This window comes from Dreissena polymorpha, chromosome 5, assembly GCF_020536995.1.
Source record: "Dreissena polymorpha isolate Duluth1 chromosome 5, UMN_Dpol_1.0, whole genome shotgun sequence".
Lineage (NCBI taxonomy): Eukaryota > Metazoa > Mollusca > Bivalvia > Myida > Dreissenidae > Dreissena > Dreissena polymorpha.
This window is the reverse complement of record NC_068359.1, coordinates 71088033-71104432: the sequence shown is the minus strand read 5'-3', so window position 1 is coordinate 71104432 and position 16400 is coordinate 71088033. Positions and strand designations below refer to the sequence as shown.

Genomic DNA, 16400 nt, shown 5'->3' with positions numbered 1-16400 from the left:
CCAGTCGTCTCGAGATTCCTCAACTGAGCGGTGCCGTTGAGGTCTATATCCATTGCGCATACAACATATACGGGCGTCAGAAGAATTGTTTTTTGCATTTATTTGTTGAAAGTCCTGTCAAATACAAGCACTCACTCCTATTTTGTCTTTGGTTTATTATTTGTTTGATAATGATAATGATGATGATATGGGTTATAAAGATGATGAGATTTTAATAGTATTTTGAGAATAGAGAATAATAAATTTACTCATAACTAAAGCGAGTGTGTGAGATGGTTACTGATTATCCGTGTTAGTGATCAATGCGTGTGTGAGTGATGACGAAAGTGAGTGGGATAGTAACTGGATGACTGAACATGGCCCGAAGGTAAGCAATCGACAGTACTTAATTATGCGATGATTTGTATCAGTAGTTTCACTAATTACATAGAGCAATTAAGGTTAATGTAAAAAGTATGTTTATTTAGATAATTATCAAGTCTGTAATAGAGAACTTGTATCACATACATATATATAAAAGTACTTATTTACTCGAGCACTGTGCTATTTATGCTTTCATGTATGTTTCATGTTTATCTGTGATTTGTGATTGAGTAGAATACATGATAATTAATTAGCGCTTTTGTATATAGCTTTATGTGTTGTCAGTGCGCACGTACCAGTGTTAAAACCCAACCGTAAACTGATCTTCTGGTCATGTATATGTGGCAGATACATAGTTTCTATCGTTGCGAGTAAATCAAGAGACAGTTTTGCGATCTCTGCCACGTGTTTTTCGCCGTTTCGGTTGGGTAATCCTGAAGCTACCATGTAGCCGTCTCCTGGAAGTGACATGAAATATGGGTTAAAAACCACTGAGTACCTAATCGAAAGGCGTAGTTTAATAGTTACTTTTCTAATATTCGGCTTTTATCGGTGTCGAAACTTTATGTTGCTTACCAATTGTCTCAACTTTGTAAACGTCGAAGTTTTCTAGCCGCTTATCAATGGTCATGTAGAGTCTATTCAACAAGTTCACCACTTGCATCGGAGTTATTGAACTGGAATAATAATACATTATAAATTGGTATCGATTATAACAAGAAAAACATACATTGTCCATTTATATACATCCGATTAGACAGAAGGATACAAGTTTTTCTTTGACACAAACGATACATTTTTACATGAACTAGGTTCTAACCAAGTATCTTGTGAGAGACAGCCTTGTTACCATACATTTTCCAATAGATATAACATACACATGCACATAAATGTGGTTATGAAAGAACTAAGGCTTACTCCCTCATCCATGAGACAGGGTAAAATAATAGAAATGTGTATGTTCAACATAATACAGGTATGTTTAGGTCAGTGTAAGATTGACAATGCTGACGTTTAAATGAGTCTATTATACGAATATGTTTGTGACAGTCGCACCTTGAAATGGTAGTAAATCCAACAACATCTGAAAACATAATGGTCGCGGAATTATATGACTCTGGCAAGGTGCTCCCATCTTTCATGAGTCGCTTAGCAACCGTTCTTGGTAAGAGCTGGTACAGAAGCTCTTCAGTTCGCAGTCTCTCCGCCTCGAGCTCACAGGTTTTCTCCTTTAATTCTTGCGAAAAATTATGTATCTTTCTGATTATGTTGCGGACCAAGATGATGATGATGGGCACTATCACTATAGCGACGGCGAACTCCACTGCGCTTATCGTTAAAGCTTCGTTTACAGATGAGTTTTCATCTTCAGCTTCCTTCAACAAATAGTTATATTTGTGTAAGCTTACCTCAAGGTACATAAAATAACCGTTTATGTTTATTTAAGCCTATCATCGAATATGTGATATAATGTGCAACACAATGAACCACTTGTTGTAATTCTTCAATTGTCAATAAAGTTTCTAACTAAAGATATAAAATTCAAAACGTTTTTGCTGTCTGCACACAGAAAAAAACAACACAAAACTTGTAATGCATGTTAATTACCGTTAATTGCCGAAAATGATAAACACCTTAATATAAAACTTGCATGCAATTTACATGAAGCAAATTATTTGATAAATGTGTTTGTGTATTTCGGTCTGGTTAAACACAATAAGCACGCGAACTACAATGGCGTCATTTCGTAATTTATATTGACGTCATTTATATTTGTGCGCTTTTTCGATTTTTGTTATCTTTTGCTGGCGTTTAAGACGAAGACATATATAATATATAAATGAAAAACATACACTTTTATTTAAATGCTGATCACAGATAAGTAAAATTACTCGGCTAAAAAATCTGAACCCGTCGCAAATATTCCTGGTTATGTTTTTATATGCCGTCTCTCCTGTGTGTGCAGCTGAAGTGTCACTTTTAGTAAATGTGCATACATTACAATGATGACATCTGGTCGAATGTAAACATCACTTAGAGAGCTTTTATCTGAAGTCAAATTTCACGTGTAAGAAAACAAAAATTAGTCACATATTATGATCAACATAGAGTCAATGAAAAGGTATACGCACATGTACGATTCTATTTGCAAGACTGTCGTGCACACTTTTCAGGATATTTATATATTCCGTCATATTGTCAAACCAGACAGCCCCAGCCACCACAGAAGGCGTCATGACTGCGTTGTCTAGAATCTGTCGCTGCATCAAGGTGATTCTGGTCATCAGATCAGTACCTGAATTAAACTGCTTTCTACAGTCTGAATGGTACTATTAATAGAAACAAACACTGTGTGTTTTGTAAACCCGTTCTTTACATCCCTACCAGCATTTCCACTGCTACTTCACGTACATAGCGGACTTCTTTGTTTTGACTTTCATTCCCTATTAAAGACTAACTGCATGACAAACATGTAGACGCTTTAACTTGTTTAATTGCATCTGCATCCCCTTTTAACTATGTTTAATTTAAAAGTATGCATTGCAATGTCTTACAAAATAGTTGCAATAGATTTATTTAGAATCACTTTACGCATAATTTACCTTAGAGTATATAAAATAACCAAATAATGCAAGTTACATACACATGAACATGCCAGTCAATGCACTATGCACGCCGTATATCATACCGTCATACATGGACTCTATTCTTGAGTCTGTGAACTCGGAGTACTGGCGGCTCTGCTGCAGGAAGTAAGATCCAAGAACGCGCTTTTCGTTGTACCACAAGAGGTCATCGCCTGGAAGTTGACCTTAAAGAAGAGAATTATAAGATATTTGTGTACATCTTTACTTGATCATGCATTTCAAATTACCTATGTGCAAAACAAATGTCATTAAGAGTGGGCAACGGACAAAAACTAATAAATTGATATTTGTGTATATGTCTTTGGATATTAACAGATAAACATATTCGTTTTTAAGACGGGAAAGACGAGAAAAACATGTACGTTAAATACATGCCTGCTAATACTCGTTAAAACTAAGAAAAATATAAAGAATTGTATAGGGAAGAACGTTAACACAGATGTAGCAGTATTAAGTTTACACTAAAGCCCTGCTAAGTTTCAGAAACATAAACATACACATTCATACCTGGGCCATCGTAGGCGAAACGAATAACTCATTTTGAAATGGTTTTGCTTTTTGTTATGATTGCTAACAACGGGTATATCTTGTACATGGCATACTAGCTTAAGCTTAAGTAATTGTTTTATACTTTAATCAATATATATCCAGTTGAAACACGGAATCGCAATTTGTAACACAATTCATTACAGCTCCGTTTAAGCGGGAACAAATCCGAAACAGATCCCAAATGTAGCACAAAATATGTTATACGTCTAGTAAGAAAATGCATCCAGCTAACGAGTAGTCACACATTAGAATATGCTGTCTTGTAATATTTAACTGTCAAGTAGTCCAGGTTTAAGTTACGTACATACACATGAAATACATACACCTGCATAGAATGTACGATGTTTGCAGGAAATAATAATTGTCCCAAAGTCAGCTGGATTCGATCGACATATCTTATAGTATGCACTTATATATTAATGTATGATTACTTTTAATATGAAATGTGTGCTACCATGTCTGTTTATAAATTATGTGATGTATTTAGGAGAAATTTTGTGATTTTATAATTGTGTATTTCTGCCGATGTTGTATTGCTATAATTACTTATTTGTTGTGCTAACGACCTGCGTCACTTAAAACCTTGATTAGTTTGCGTAAATTTAGGTTCAGTAACCTTCAAGGTAATTTGGTTATATAAACACGATATACTGCAAAGTGTCGAAACCGCGCATAGTGGAATGTAACCGCCGGTAACACACTCTGGATCAGCAGACTATTAATTCCATAAACAAATCTCTGGTTTAATTTTCGCCATTTTGTTTAACTATTTTAGTGTGAGCTCACACTAATGTTACAGACCATATTTTGCAAATCGGTATGTGCTAAGAAAGCCTTAGGTACGGTATGGAAAGACAACCACTGTTTGTTGCAGCAGACGACAAATGCTATATAGAGCGTCTGCTAGGAAAGATAACCACAATTGCCTGTTTAAAGTTCACCACTGGTACACTGCAGAGGGTTTATATGACTAATAGTGTTTAACAGCTTGTAAGACGAGATTGGCCAGTCTAGTGTTTATCATTGAAATCTGTACATATTGGCTGTTTTCAGGGAAAACGGGGCTTAAAGGGATCTTTTCACGCTTTGGTAAATTGACAAAATTGAAAAAAGTTGTTTCAGATTCGCAAATTTTCGTTTTAGTTATGATATTTGTGAGGAAACAGTAATACTGAACATTTACCATGGTCTAATATAGCCATTATATGCATCTTTTGACGATTTTAAAACCTAAAAATTATAAAGCGTTGCAACGCGAAACGATTGAATAATTTGGAGAGTTCTGTTTTTGTCGTTAAATTTTGTGAAACTACGAAGATTGCTTATTTAATGTATAAAATACGTTCAGTATGTGTACACGGCGGAATAGCTCAGTAGGATAAAGCGTTTTTACTTCAGGACTCTGGCAGGACTCCAGGGGTCACTGGTTCGAAACCTGGTCCGGGCAATGTTCTTTTCCTTTTTTTAATTTTATTCTTGATTTTTTACTGGAGCTTTTACGATCCAATGTTTACATTGATCGATATAAAGCATTTAATGAATAAGTTAAAAAATGCCAAAATCTGTGAAAAGGCCCCTTTAATGCATGTCAAATTAGATTAGCCTGTGCATACTGATTAGCCTGTGCAATGCGCACAAGCTAATCAAGGACGATACTTTACAGCGAACACCTACAGTGCCTTCAGCGCTTTGATAAATATTGCCACCGCAATTCTAATTTTCTAATGTCAGAGGAAATGTTTTAATCACGAGCACGCTCAAAACAAAGAAAGCGGAAGAAGATTTTAATTGCAAAACGTATAGACATTCATTTTGTATCAAGGTTATACAGTGGAATAGTGTTGTTTTCATTCATCATCGTTCTGAATTATCATCAACATCATTTCTGTGGAACATTTCAATTTGCAAAATACTAGCATTTCATAGTTATGGTGCTTTTGACTTAGTTCATTGACAACAGAGTTTAGACCGGAAGTTATATACAGGACAAGTAAATAATTGTGCAGAAATCCAGAATGTTAATTTAAACAAATAATTATTAAATAATTTATTAAAACTATTTTGTTTTAGATTGATTACATTAAAAGATTTAGGCTTACTTACACACTCAATACTTTTTTTCTGGGTAGAACAAATACTTGTTATTTACAGAGTATAGCAGGCGCATTCAGCCTCGGCCTCAAACATGGGTCGTTTGGTTGCAGGCTTATTCAACCCCAAATCAAAGAGGTTTATTCGGCCCTATTTTAAATTATAGATATTCTTTACAGATGATTTAGAGAACTGAAACTAGGTTCCAGTGGGGATCAGGGACCTTATAACTTAATGGACAACGTATCCAATATGCTAGCACAATCGCTTCGATAATTAATAAACATAACAATAGACGATTTATTCATGTTTACTTCGAACACTTATTTACTACAATACTGAGTAAGCCCACTTTTACTACTTTCATCTGCATAAAACATGTTAGTAATATTATCTGCATAAAGCATCCAAAGAACTCATTAACTATCACATATTTAACTTAATTACTGTAACTAACTATATTGGGTTTTAAATAAGCATCACTTAAGGTATTGGCAAAATTAAATTAACATCGAATGACTATTATTTTGGTTCATTATAGGTTTTTAATTGTAATATGACACGATTCAATTGACTCACGCATTTGACCTTATAATTGAACAATCATTATGTTTATTATTATTAAGTGCATTAACTTAATTTAAGGTCGCCGTGGTGTAATGGATAAGTTGTCCGCCTAGCGACTGGGAGGTCACGGGTTCGATCCCCACTCGGGAGCGTTTTCTAGATCTTCCCCAAAGACACCACGTACTGGTAACAGATCAAGGAGACGGACTCGAGAGCGTTTCTATAAGCCTGAGGCTTTCGATGCAATCGAGCGCAAATAAATAGATTTAAACTAAACTTAATTTTAAAATACATGTTTTACGGAGTATGTCATGATGCACTGATCTTGTTTCTTAATTGAGGAAACATTCATGTTAAACTTTGCACCAGAGATAAATAAAAACAATATTAAACACAAATTGAATAAATTTAGTTAAATACTGTAATCAACTAAGATTTGTCATGAGCAATTAAGATCTGGAATTAGACTAAATATTAGAAGGGGGTATACTGGTTCAGAGTTTTTTGTCAAATGTGCAAATTGTGAATATGGCATATATAATTTTGATAGAAAATTGAATTGAAAAGGAACAGTGTGCAGTACGCTGCTATTTATCTTTGTATCTTTCAATTGACTTACATACTTGTTATTTTTTACCACAAAGCAGAAGTGGTAGATACACTTTTTAAGCAGAGTAAATTATTTTCACCAATAACAGTGTAATGAAAAAAAACATATGAGCACAAATTATATCTCTTGTTTGTAGTACAAACGCCAATGAATTGTAACATATCAAAACAAAAATTATATTAACGGGCATTATTAAATGTTAAGAAGCTATTGACAAGATGATTTCTGTATCAGTTTAGTATTTTATTACAAAAATGTTGTAAATACACATTAAATGTTACTGTTGTGGGCATGGTATTTTTTCTGAGTTTAATGCGCATATAATACCGAACAGATAAGATAGTTTATTTACGACTTAAGCATATACAGCTCATCGTCAAATAACAAAAAAGCAATAATAAATGCGCATACATACTCATGCCTCAAAATAACAACAATTTTGTTTATGCATTTTTACTAATACATGATTTTTTGCGTGAGAATGTAATTTGTAAGAGAAGGCTCTTTATAATTTTTTAACAAAGTTAAAAGGATGTTAAAATCCGTAATCGATTGAGAAAAATAATGCGGGTAGTTAATATATACAAAATTCCAATTCTGGGGAAAAACTTATCTTAAATAGTATATATTTTCGGCTCTTAGTTTAAATGGTCTAATAGAGAAATTAGAAAGACCTATCAATAAAGATTTTCTGGTCTCATTCAGTAATTGTACACATTTTAACGAACTTGGTTTTCTTCTGTTAACATCAAATATAAGTTTATATCTAAAATTGTCATACAAAGACATATCAAAACAAAATGGAACTCTTCTTCAATTTCATTAAGTTTACATACTTTACAAATTCTTTCATTTCTTGGAATGTTGTGGTGCCTACCAGTTTCTATATAAAGAACATGAGAAGTCTTAATTTTGCTATTATGTTTCTGAATTTAGGATTTTCACATTTTTCTAAGTAAATGGATCTTTCAAAGATGGGTTTCAATTCCTTGTACAGAAATAGTGATGAAGTGTCATTAACATCAGTTCGCCATTTTGAAATAAACAAATCATGTAATATATTACGAAACATTACAATAAAGCTGTTAACATTAACCTTTTCTGGATATATCCGCACGTCATTAAAACCTGATTATTGCAAAAGTTTACGAACGTTTGATGGCCATGACTTTGAGTGAGGTTAATCACATGCTGCTTTACATTGTCTACGAATAACATAGCTTAAAATACAATTGGACGATTTTTCGTTAAACAATTTGAAGAAATGTACTTGTGATATTTTATCTTATTTTGAAGCATTTTAAACTAAACATGGCTAGCTTTCTTAATACGGTTTTGTTTGAACTTTTTAGTAGTTCAATACACTTGGACATCTTTGGCAGGTATCTATAATATTATGGAACTAATGCATTACCAACATCAGTATAATACGGGCATTTAAAAAAAAAATGGAATTCACCCACGATGTCATTTATGTTGCATAATAATACATATAGGCTTGGTAAAAGTGAATGAAATTAAGTTTCTACCTCGTGTAAAGTAGGTGCTTCCCAATGCCCTTTCTGTGCCGGCCTGTTCCTTACTCAAGATCAGGTTCTGATAGGATGCCAATTCCACCCAAAAGTTCAACGGCTTACGCAGGTTCAAACTCCGTCCAATCATTGCAATGAATATTGCGATGTGATCGCTGTAAAAGTTTATAACTTGCCGAAGGGTTGCGTTTAGGGGGTCGAGGTCGGATCTGAAGTCGCTTATATGGCGCTGAAAAGTTGCCTTCGTCTGAAAGAATTTACTTTTGTTACAACATATCCATTTGAACCAATGGAAATATACGCTCCATTATAAATGAACTTGAAATATGTTGAGGGCGAGCTTTGAATAGACATGGGTCGAGTCGTTAATAACCACGATGCGAGTTGTGTTTATTTATAGCGCAATTGGATAAGGGAAGGTTCGTGGCTCAACATGGGTCGAGTTGTTATTAAATAAGTAATAAAAGTTTTAGCAAAATATATACTTACAAATCGGCCAGTGGATTATGGAAATTTAAAGGTACACTTTTTTACAATTATTAGTTTATATTGATTAAGATATCACGACTGGTATATTACATGGCTTGAAAAAAGTTCATATTTTCAGTAAGCGGTAATACAATTTCCCGATTTGAAATTGAAAGTACATCGCGAAAATAGGGGACACAACGATATACACCCTAAAAATAACGCAAATAGATCATTTTATATATAAAATGTATACAATTCACTACGCATGCACAATTTGCATTCTGGCTTTACCACTAGACGATGATGATCAATCTACTGGCGTTTACTGGTAGTTACCTGGTGACGGTACCCAGTAAAATTAAGTACCGAATATACTGAAAGTATGAAAACTTAACAACCTTTTTTAAGTAATGTAATATACCAGTCGTGATATTTAAATCAATATAAACTAATAATTGTTAAGTATACGGTATTTTAGAACATTTCTTTTTTGTAATTAGTGGTTGACGGTACCTTTAATTCCTGTACTTTGGGTTGTTTTGATTCAATATGGCCATATTTTAACAGAATGTTATGAAACCTGAAAGAATGCGCTCGAGTCGATGCTGATCCATTTTGACAGGCCGCCAAGGGCAATGTCTGTGTCGCGGTAAAAGTTGAGGAGACGCGGACGTACAAAGGGATCGCCCTTGGAGGACACGTAGAGGGCCGTGGTCCCCCGCTCTATCTGCATGGCGTGAACAACAGCACTGATCTCAACGCTGAACCGAATACTGTCCTGGACCTCGCGGTTTTGTTGTACAGTCTGAAAATTATATGTTATAAAATAGACACATATGTAGTATGTGTGTTTTTTTCGGCAACATATGAAAATAAATGGTGGATCGTTAGGTCGAAAAATATGTTATTTTAATAAAGTTGTATGCATGCATTTATGTTATACAAAGAAAATCGTTTGACGAGACATGCGTTTTTCTTTAGTTACAATGATAACGCATGGCTGTTTGTGTAAGTTTCGTAAACAGATAAAAAACATTACATAAATTATCCTAATCCTATCAATACATGAATTTGTAATGTTTGATTGTGAAAGTTTTTTCGAACGCTTGGCAGGCGGCGATCAATATTCTGTTCAAAGCTCTTCGAGTTAATTCTTTAATTGTACTTCATTGATTGAAGTTTTTAGAACGCCATCGTTGCCTAAAACCAAGATCATTGCTTTTTATTAATAATAAAAAAATAGCATATTTGATGACCTTATAAATTTTTTATATATATATGATACTATAATTTGAAATTTAATTATAATAATCCAACCATGTCAAGTGATACGTGTAGATTTGAAAAGGGCTATGACGAAAACAAACATATATACTGTTAAGTCTCTTTTTTTTCATTTATAAATGGAAAGTGATAATACCAAATATAATTGATTGATAACACTAATTTTAAGTTGATATTCTGCCTGAAGCTATCGGTCATAAAATCCCGCGAACCTCAGGGAATTAATTCGTTTAGTACCTTACCGGTAATTATATTCAACTGCGCATAACGGATAACGATAATGATTTACTTGCCGTAAAAACGAACAAGCCATTAATTGTCTGCAATTATTCTGTTATAATTCGAACTATAACAAAATACTGTGATTGCTTATTGTGCTACTTCAACTAAAATCCAATCGTCGTATATTATACAGCGCGTACTTAATGTAAGTACGGTTTTAAATTGTGATTGAAGTATGCGAACATGATATAATGGTTTGAATAGCTATGATATTTTCGCATGCAATCATACTTCATATAAACGAACAACGGTATGTGATCCAAAATAAACATTTCCTTTTTTCCTTGATTCATACCATTTATAAATGGTAGCACGAGTCTTAACAGAGTCTTAACACGGCACAATGTTCAATGTTTCTCGAATTGTAAACTTCACGATGTTATGAAAGAAACATAGCTGCGATTACAATATATAATATGACGAACCCAGTGTTTTTCTTTGATCGGATTGTATTTCATAATTGGTTGTAGAACAAAAACATAAATCAGTTATTTGCATGACGATGGAAATAAATATAAGATCGGTATATATATTATTTAGAAATATTATAACAAGATAAATTGCATTAATCCTCTCAAGTATTTTCCTTGCACGTTGTATGAAGGCTCAAACCTCACAATAAGTCCAACATTATATTCGAGTTCGAACAGAAGTTATTTATAGATAGCATGTTTTAACATTCAAGCAATGGTTTTACTTGCAACGTAATTACTTATTGAATTACTATGCAAAAGAGCTGTTTAAAGCAACTTTCAGAGGCATAATGAAATGACGTTAATACACATATCAACTTACGCTATTCAAGTTTACACCATTTGCGAAACTAGCTTCATGGAGTACAAAACCAAACCATCGCAGATAGTGTTATGGAGGAGAAATGGATCATGATGCGTACGTCATTGTCGCTTAATTAAAATTGTGTTGAATTCTATGTTGCTAAACACATGTTTGTAAATATTGTTTATGCAAGTTTATATTTCACAGAAGAGTACCTGTCTTTTGTGTACCAATGAAGTGTATAGAAAGCAATGTATTTGTTTATTTTGGCGAAACATACACGTTTGTACTTTAATTAAAATCGATTTTTCTTCAATCAACCATCAAACAGCCATTACGCAAACACGAAATATCAACACGTATACAAGCCATCCGCTTTTCTCGTTCTGATGCGTATATGCATTTGTTAGCATTTCGTGTTTGCGTATTCTGGTTGTCCGGTATGGGCAGAGGTGTGTACGCGCAACTTTCAAGGAATCGGCCTGGATAAACTCGCCGTTGCCTAAAGCATATGGGTTTGTATGGTTGTTACCATACCGGGTTAATGTTGTTTCCTGTCGGTACACTTTCAAAATATTTCTGTAACTACTTAATAGCTGGGAGTGCAGCTAAAATTTATAATTTTTTCAACTTAATGAGTTTAGTATATTGATTAACAACGAGTACTGGGAAACACTCTGGGTCAACACGTAGTGTAACCTTGTGTGCGGAAGAACCTCATACACTTCGAAATACACAAACGTGTGTGTGCGTGGTAAAGTTTTAGGGGAACTTCTTTAAACTTGCAAACATGCAAGACTGGTATGACTATATAAGCCACCATAATATTGTGACTACAGTAGAAATGTCCTTTAGATTCAAACTTTTAATCGGTCAATGAGGACCTTGCCTCACTGGCTTTGAACGTGGACTTGAACGTAGATGGACTATCACTGTAAGGTATGCAGTTTCAATTTAATTTTAATTTAATTTATAATATGAAATAACTACTTCAAGCACATACATAAGTTATTTTACGCGCATAAGTATAATCACATACAGTTTCAATGATGACAAAAACGATATAGTGTTTCTTAGAGAATGCTATTGGGTTGCTACATATACTCCATTGTCGGTATCTCAAAGATCATACGCAACAGCGGTCAGAGTACTAGATCTAATAAAGACAATCAAAGAAAGCAAAAAACCAAACATAAGTGGACCCATATAATAACAAAATGTTATGATATTCAAGGTCATTTCCATGATCAGATGTTTGTTGTAGATACATTTAGTATAGAAAAGAGAGTCAAATATATATTGGAGAGATTCGGCTAGCATATACATCGGATTCATTTAAATATTTTACGATCTCGAAAGTTACTGAATGTATCTTATTTATTAGAATATTTTAAGAACTTTTTAATTAGCAGAGTTAAATCTAAATAAACACTTCATCGGATTTGTGCATGTATTGTCATCCCTTCGATTTATGTTACATATATATCCGTTTATTAATAATTTTTAAATCATAAAGAAAATGCACATTTCGAATAATCGGTCTGCTGTTTGATAATAATCCACTAGAATTATTATTAAGTGTGTGTAATAGTCATATTTTCACACAAATCGTAAACACTTTATTGTTTAAGTGTGGAGTAAACAAAGTATTAAAATTAGCATAATTCCTCATCTAAAATACGCATGTATTATTATGTAGAAAAACCCAACATCAGATTAAATATAATCTTATCAACAATGTACGCATTTGGCAAATGTGTATATAATTGCTTAAATCTTATTTATATTGTTTTTGTGTTTGATAATTGTTTGTTTACGCCTGTTTTTTTAAGTACCATGCTGCATTAAACCGATGGGCTAAAATATTCGTGTGTTAATATATAAATAAACGTTAGCAAAAGGTCAGGTCTGTTCTATTCTTTACATCGCGAACAATTATTAGTTATATTGAGTATATAACCATAGTCTATATAGTTGTTATATTAAAAGCAAAAATAACGCAAAAGAAAGGTATTAAACTGTCACACGTATACTTTTAATATTCTACATCGACGTGTTAATTTATGTTTGCGTCTCTAAACTGAAAATCCAAATTGAATACCTATCGAGCACATTCAGTACAGTGCAAATAGAAAAGAGGAAAACTCCCTATTAAAAACAACACACGATTTAAGTTTAAATAGTACCTTCACATCATTTGCCACCTTCACCGCATCGCGGACGATGAGAATTATGCCGGGTAAAATGGCCAACGTGGTCAATTTAAACAGCTGACAACGGCGCTCTTTAAGTGACCCTCCGCGGCCGCAGAGCGAAGTATCCACGTCTGGTTCAGTGATTGTGTATGAACATCCAGTCCTGGACGTGGTCTTCCACGAAAAACCGGTGTCAGGGGCAGGGTTCGTGTGATTGGTGTTATTATAGTTACTCATTATCGCAAAGTATTTACTGTCAGACAATAAAACATTGTTTATACGACGTCACGCAAAGATGTTCGTGTTTATTGAAAAAAGCAAGAAATAAGAACACTTCTAATGTAATCACGTTATATTAAGTGGTTGTTCCAACAAACTTAAAATAAAAGTTTCGATATCTTAAAACGAACATAACAGATAAAAGTTTCTTAGTGTTGTTTGTCTATCACTTTAATCACATGCGGTTACTTTGAGTGCGTTTTTTATATTAATATTTTTACGCTATAAGTTTTTCCTTATGTAGCGAAAAATATGTTTGTTTAGCAGTCCTTCGATGAATTTATAACGAACATATCGTGATAATTCTCGTTTAAATCCGTCGTTTTCAAAATAGCTATATAGACGAGCGTTTTCTTTAGAGAATAGCACTATGGACAAATATCAGTGCATTTAATTAATGTAAGAAACGTTTATGTACATCTATTGAACAATTATAATAACGCATCAGCGTATTCTGTAGTCCGTCTATGGACTTGGCCGTTCAGCATTAAACACGCTCTTGTTTCTTAAATACGCTACAAGCAATGCCAAGTATTGGAAACAAAATGCGAACATATGTGATCGGAGAGCCCAGGAGCAGAAACCGATGTCACATGATCAACTCTGAGAGTGCCAGACTATTGACAATTGCAATACGTCATTCATCGAATCACACGTACACTACCATGAATAATAATGCAGTAAACCGAAAAAGACAAGAACACCATTTATAAACCTCTGCGATGAAGATTGCACAATTCTATTTCCCATGCTTAAAACAAAAAACAAATAAGTGTCGTCGCAAATATGTATTTTATCAAAATATAAACAAATAACCAATGAACTAGCGGAAAAACTGATCGTGAAGTATTGGCGGGTAATGACATCGATGACGAGTAAGAAGGTTATTTGTCTAAATTGCTAAATTTATCTGACAATTAGCAGTGTAATCGACCCAATTGAATAAATCGTAAATCATATATTTTTACATAGATGCATTAATGTATATTCCGCATGATACCGTTCTGTCAGGCGATGTTCAAATCAAAATACCATGATTTAACTTAGAGGATTTCCGTGTTTTATAATTATATAACAATTAAACCATGTATAACATTTCATAATTAGTATTAAGTATATACAAAAAAGAGATAATGGCGCCGTTATATTTCGGACATGAAGTAATACTGAATAACCGAGGTATATTCAGGACAAGACTATTGTAAAGCAATATGGTCCCCTGCCGGTGAATCCCAACCATTGTCAGAATTTTGTATTTTTATTTTTTAATATTTTTTGCCATATCAACCAGAATTTTTGACGTAGGAACAAAATGAAATGACGTGCATTATCTCCATATTGCCATCTATCCATGTTTAAAGTTTCATGAAAAAAGAAGAAATTTTAAAGTTATCGCAGGATCCAGAAAAGTGTGACAGACTGACTGACTTTTTCCTAACAAATGGTGCAATTAGTATTATTGTTAAATAATGACACATTATGGGCGTGGCAGCCCTAAATTGATTATCGCGTTGTATATATCCATGCTGACGTAGTGTGTACCACGTGTTTACTATCTTTGAAAAAAAGCATTTGATATGTATTATGCACATTGACGCACGGGTTATTCAGAGAATCAGATAATATATTTTTTAAACGTTTAAACGACCCGAACAGTGCCTTTGGACGCTATTTATAACCATACATTGTTGTTTTTAAAGGGGCCGTCAAACTGATTGGTGAATTGACAAAATTAAAAGTTGTTTCAGATTCGCAAATGTTCGTTTTTGTAATGATATTTTTGAGGAAATAGTAATACTGACCATTTACCATGCTCTTAAATATCCATCGTATGCATCTTTTGACGATTTGAAAACCTGAAAAATATATAGCGTTGTGCGACGCGAAACCATTGAATAATTCGGAAAGTTCTGTTGTTGTAGTAATATTTTGGGAAACTACGAGGATTGCTTATATTGGTAAAAAATACATCCGCACTAAGCAATGAGCATGGATGGTCGAGTGGTCTTGGCGGGAGACTTGTTACACCAGGACACCAGGGGTCAGTGGTTCGAGCCCTGTTGAGGGTTACTTTTTTTCCTTTTTTTTAATTGTATTCTTGTTTTTTTTACTGGAGATTTTTAGATCAAATGTTTAAATTTATCAATACAAAGCATTTAATGAAATGCTTCAATACATGCCAAAGTCTGTTGGACGGCCCCTTTAACAATAAATAATGTATTAATAAAGTAAATGATTAGAATAAATGATAAACATGTGGATTGTAAAACGTGTACAGATACGATGAATATATGGAACCTGTTTTATCTTTATTTATCGATTCTTAATATACTATTGACATCAACTTGCGCCACTTATTTCACTTATGCCCAGAAGTCATGTATCTGGGCATTGGGCACACCATGACGAGGCAGTATAGACGATGAATAGTGGGAGCAGTGGTCTAATGGTATGACGCTGGATTAGGAATCGAGAGGTCCCGGGTTCGAATCCCGCCATGACTACTGGAATTTCCTTGAGCAAGAAATTTATCCCACATCTGCTCCTCTCCACCCAGGTGTATAAATGGGTACCTGAGGGAAATATGATGTGCCGTGGCTGCATACTGCGCCAAGATGTTAACGGACGACTTATGGCCCAGTGATCGGGGAAAAAATGTAAAGCGCCTTTGAACGCACATACACGTACAATAAAATATGTTTAAACTAAACTAACGCGCACCTCGAGTATGAAAAGGGCGCTATATAAATGT

General features: G+C 34.0%; 1 protein-coding gene and 1 non-coding gene across 2 annotated transcripts in view; one reads left to right on the top strand and one right to left on the bottom strand.

The window, feature by feature from the left end:
* The window catches only part of LOC127831328 (uncharacterized), a 31978-nt gene extending 18372 nt beyond the window's left edge, over positions 1 to 13606 (bottom strand). The window contains exons 1-8 of the mRNA XM_052356297.1: positions 13361 to 13606; positions 9412 to 9636; positions 8358 to 8607; positions 3053 to 3175; positions 2496 to 2659; positions 1420 to 1739; positions 940 to 1040; positions 660 to 821 (exon numbers count right to left, since the gene is read on the bottom strand). Of these exons, the coding sequence (XP_052212257.1) occupies positions 660 to 821; positions 940 to 1040; positions 1420 to 1739; positions 2496 to 2659; positions 3053 to 3175; positions 8358 to 8607; positions 9412 to 9636; positions 13361 to 13606 (1591 nt within the window). The remainder of the gene's footprint in view (positions 1 to 659; positions 822 to 939; positions 1041 to 1419; positions 1740 to 2495; positions 2660 to 3052; positions 3176 to 8357; positions 8608 to 9411; positions 9637 to 13360) is intronic.
* Positions 13607 to 16083: 2477 nt separating this feature from the next.
* Positions 16084 to 16152, top strand: Trnap-agg (transfer RNA proline (anticodon AGG)). The gene has a single exon. It is a non-coding gene; the product is annotated as a tRNA-Pro (tRNA).
* The last annotated feature ends 248 nt before the right edge of the window (positions 16153 to 16400 follow it).